The sequence below is a fragment of the Mandrillus leucophaeus genome, unplaced genomic scaffold (genome assembly GCF_000951045.1).
Source record: "Mandrillus leucophaeus isolate KB7577 unplaced genomic scaffold, Mleu.le_1.0 Scaffold125, whole genome shotgun sequence".
Taxonomy (NCBI): Eukaryota; Metazoa; Chordata; class Mammalia; order Primates; family Cercopithecidae; genus Mandrillus; species Mandrillus leucophaeus.
In genome coordinates this window covers 4,377,511-4,381,981 of record NW_012100876.1, presented here as the reverse complement: position 1 = coordinate 4,381,981, position 4,471 = coordinate 4,377,511, and the positions used below count along the sequence as shown (strand labels likewise).

The following is a 4,471-nucleotide window of genomic DNA, read 5'->3' as shown; positions in this document are numbered from 1 at the left end:
TTCGCCTATTGATCTGCTCCGCGGCGGCGACGGCGGCGGCGAGGAGCCAGGTCAGGTCCGAACAGATTGGCGGAGATTCCCGGGGCTCCGGGCTCTGATTGACATTTCTACGGGGCGCAAGCCCCTCCTCTCTGCGCCGCGCTCCCTCCTCTCGGCCGCCGGAGCTGCCTCTGCCCGCGCCTCGCTCCTCACTGCCCTCCTCTCCCCAGCAGTGTCGCGCCTCGCTTCCTTCTCCCTCCTCTAGTTTTCACTCCCCCTCCTCGCCCTTCCTCTCCCCTCCCCTCTCCGCACTCCTCTTCCCCCCAGGATCGCTTCCGCTCCTTCGGGCTCCTGCACTGCCCTGGACGCTATGAAACTCTCCTTTCTCCTCTCCCCTTCCCTTTCCCTTTCTCACGATGGCTTTTGCTCTCCGGTCCGTTCCCTTCACTTTTTCCTCTCTCACTACTTCTATTCTTTAAATCTGTCTCTTTACTCACACGATACTTCCCCCAACCTTTCCAGCCTCTCCACCCTGGGCTAAGTAAGGCAGCCAAAAGTTGTGGACACTTAGGGTGCCGCGCGGGGGGTGTGTGTCCGTGTCTGTGTGTCCATCCCCGCCCTTCCACCCCCTCCCTCGCCCTTCCCCAAATCTCGGGTCTGACGTCGCGCCCTCTTATTCGACTTTTCCCCGCGTCTCTTCCCCGAGTCGCCAATCGCCTGGGCGCCTTACGGGCGAGGCCGCCCACCCCCGCGGATTCCGCGCGCAGGGCGGGGCGGGGCAGGGGCGGGAGCCGGAGTGCCGCGAGTCCCTGCCCGCCCCCTCCTGCCCGCGCCGGGTGGGGGAGCGAGAGGCGCTGGGACTGGGTGAGTGCAGGGTCAGCTCGCCCCTCCCGCCTCCCGCCCCTCCAAGCCTGTCCCCAGGCCGAGGCGCGGGACCGTGGCCGAGGCTGGCTCCGGGGGCCCCCCTGTGCCCAAGCCCCTTTTGCAGCTCGCACCTCTCGACTCCCAGCCACTTTCAGCAGCGTAGGGAGGGAGCTAGCAGCCGGCGTGGGGGTGGGGAGCGAGGGAGTGCGTCCTAATATCGTCTTCAGAGGCCACTTCGCTGTCCTGCGGGGGCGAGGCAGCCCCCCACCCAGGAGGACAAAACCCTGAGATTAGCCACTTAACGCCGCCCCCGGGTCCGCGTGCGAATCCCTTACTAAAAATGGCGGGCTGGCTCCAGGGGCTGAAGGGTGACAATCCGGGGGCGCTGGAAGGGTGGGGAGCCGCCACAAATCGGTGAAGCAGGCCTGCGCCCCAGGCGGCTGGGAATGGGGGAGGAGCAGGGCGCCGGGCCACGGAGGCCCTAGGAACTTTTGGAGAGCTCTTCGAGAAGTTTCTATATTGGCGTTTTCGTCTGTAGAGATGTTTCCTTGCGCGACCCCTACCCCTTCCTCCCGGTCCCGGAGCTAACCTCTTTTCTCTCTACAAGGATCCTCCCACCGCCTCCGGTGGGGATGGAAGGCAAGAGTTTTGGTTTAAAGATGGGATATTTCCTGAATCAAACTTGAAATCCCAGGATCGGGTGCCCACCTTCACGGATTAGGGCGTGCAGTCGTCAGCAGCATTGAAATTCCCAGCATTGCCGCGGCTGGGGGCTCAGAGCTTTAGGCCGCGGCGGCGACCCACAAGCCAGTCAGGCCTGCGGTGGGCACGCCCCGGAGACAAAACGGGGGTGGCGACTCTGCCGTGGAGTGGCCAGCCCCAGCTCGGAGGCGGAAACCGTCACCTTGCGTGGATGGATCCAGGAATCGAATTCGAATTCCACCAGAGTGGCAGGATTAGAGGAGATCAGAGGGTCTCGGCCCCGGCTGTCTCTAATCACAGCTCTGGGGAGCACAGCTCTGGGGAGCCCAGCTCTGGAATGAAAGATGCTTCCACCTCTACGGCAGACACCCAGTTTTGATCCCACCCCCACCGCCCACCTCCCACTTCCCACCTCTTTCCGGGGGTCTTGGCACAGGCCCGCGGCCCTAGTAGGTGTGAATGCCAAAAACCCTGCGGGGGCGGGGCGGGGGCGGGGAGGAAGCTTGGGAAAGTTTGAGGAGGACCAGGTTTGGCGGCAATGAGGGAAAGTGGGGTACTCCCAGACTGCATCTGAGCAGTTTCCCGATCACCTTCCCTCCCGCCTCAGCCTGGTGTCCGGGAGCCTGGTGCCTTCTCAGGAGCCTAGCCGAAGGAGGCGTCATCAGGGGCCGCCCTGACTTTGAAATATCTCCTCGACGCCTGATTTCGTTTCCCGTTACACCTCTCAGAGAGTAGCATAGGGAATGTTGGGCTAACTTTCACGCGAAGAAACTTGGGATTACAAAATTGAGAGTAACGTTATTTTCCGGGATATTTCCTAGGTGTCGGACCTTGAGCCTCGACGGCCCTGAAGTCATAGTGTTTATACAAAGTGGTGGCACCAGACCAGGGGGGAGCCGAGAGCGAGATTCTGAGGTGGGGGGAATAGGGCTACGCTGTAAGTGATCGAGTGAGACTCCCGATATTTAATTCAGCTTTTTTCAGAAGGAAAAGAAAAAACAATAATGAGCCTCGGAGATGCTCCTTCCGCATTAACCAGCTATCGACCTGGCTGCGTCGGACTGCGGGCGGCGAGAAACAGGCCAGGGAAGGGCCAGGCGGCTCTTAGGGACTCAGTCACGCTGGCTGAGGGGTGGGGGACGCCCACAGCCCAGGGAGTGAGCCTTCAGACCCAGACGCGGACCCAAGAACCTCGCATATTAGATCCCTCCAGGCTCCCCAGGCCTCGAGCAGAAGCGGCCTCCTGGCTACCCTACTTTCCAACTGAGAACAGCCCTGGTCTGTCCGGGCCATCTGCGCGCCACGTCGAGACTCAGCGTCCCAGGCAGCTGCGTCCAACGTGGCGCTGGTCCGCCAACTCGACTGGGCCAGTGGAGCCCGGCTGTGGGGTGAATTCGAGGGTCCGAGGGCAGCTGAACCTTTTCCAGGGATTTTTAATCCAACAGATTAAATGGTCAGAGTGACACGCTCGCACAGGGAAGAAAAGCAGGTGCATGGAAGTAGATTTGGGAAAGTCGCGCGCACGAACGCGCTTCACGCAGAAGCTTCTCCATCATCTTGCCTTCTTTCAACATTCCTAGCGCACAAAGCGCTTTGGAGACTCACTGCAGGCCCTCTCAATGCTGCCCAGGGAGCAGGGAGTGTTCAGAGAGGGTGTCTGTCCATCGCATGCACTTGGCGCGCGTGCGCCGGTTGCGCACCAGGAGCCGCTGCCCGACGAGTGCCCAGAGTCCGCGGCCCGCCAGGCTCTGTGGGCTGCGCCGCGCACTTCACAAGAGCTGAGTCACCAGGCCCGCTTCCTGCCCCCTCCTTACCCAGCCTCACGGTGCTCACGCGTCCCGGTCAAGGGCAGCCGCTGCAGCCCTGGGACTCCCGGCCCCGGCCCATCTTCTATCCATCCCTCCCAGGCCCTGAGTCCCTGGGCTGCGGTGCCAACCCGCGATCTCTGAGCTTCCTGCAGACGCTGCGGCGCGCGCTCCTACCGTTCCCTCCCTCTCGCGCTCGGGTTACAGGTTAATGAAATGCTCGTTTTCCTCAGTCATTTGTTTTGTTTTCCTGCAAAGTTCTGATAAGTAGCTAACCAACGAAGCTTGTAATTACAATCTTACAGAAACCGGGCCGATCTGTATATAAATCTCACCATCCAATTACAAGATGTAATAATTTTGCACTCAAGCTGGTAATGAGGTCTAATACTCGTGCATGCGATAATCCCCTCTGGATGCTGGCTTGATCAGATGTTGGCTTTGTAATTAGACGGGCAGAAAATCATTATTTCATGTTCAAATAGAAAATGAGGTTGGTGGGAAGTTAATTTCTCTCCGCTCTGTGAAGCGTAGACAAGAATTTAATGATTTAATTACAGTTGTAAGCCCTTTCCATGAGACTTAAATTGAGCTGAGAATATTTTTTTTCCTTCTCTGTCTCTCCCTCTCTCTCACTTTCGCGTTCTCTTTCTCCGCTATTAGCAGCGGCGGACTCCTGAGAGCATGACCTGGCGTCCGCACAGGGTGGAATTCGTATTTGGCCAGGAATCCGGACTCCGAGCATCCCAGGAGACGCGGACCGGGGGCCTCCAGAGCTCTCCGGAGCGTGCTGCCGCTCCCCACCGGCCACCGGGGACTTGGAGGCCCTTCTTGGGTCCGGAGAAGCGACGGGGAAACTTAGGGGTAAACTTTGTCAACTTCGCTCTCGGCGCGGGAGAGGCCGCCGGCCGGAATGGTGCAACAGCGGTGGCGGGCCGCGACGCGCAGGGTGGGCCCCGGGCCTGGACTGGGCACCCGGGAGCGGGTCGGAATGCCCAAGGTGGGGCGTGAGGGCGGTGGGCTCTTAGGTCCCCCGCTCCGCCCCTGCGCCTCCTGCGACCCGGCTCACTTCCCTGCGTCTGTCAGCGGCCCGAGAGGCGCAGCACCCTGAGTGACCTGGC

General features: G+C 60.7%; 1 protein-coding gene across 1 annotated transcript; it reads left to right on the top strand.

Annotated features, from left to right (window-relative positions):
• The first annotated feature begins 2,372 nt into the window (after nt 1–2,372).
• Nucleotides 2,373–3,365, top strand: LOC105533447. Its single transcript, XM_011971921.1, has one exon. It carries the CDS (start codon nt 2,550–2,552, stop codon nt 3,006–3,008), a length of 459 nt encoding a protein of 152 aa, XP_011827311.1. The 5' UTR covers nt 2,373–2,549; the 3' UTR covers nt 3,009–3,365.
• Nucleotides 3,366–4,471: the final 1,106 nt, after the last annotated feature.

Coding starts and splice junctions, on each gene's coding strand:
- LOC105533447 (XM_011971921.1), top strand. CDS start 2,550: ATGAGCCTCGGAGATGCTCCTTCCGCATTAACCAGCTATCGACCTGGC.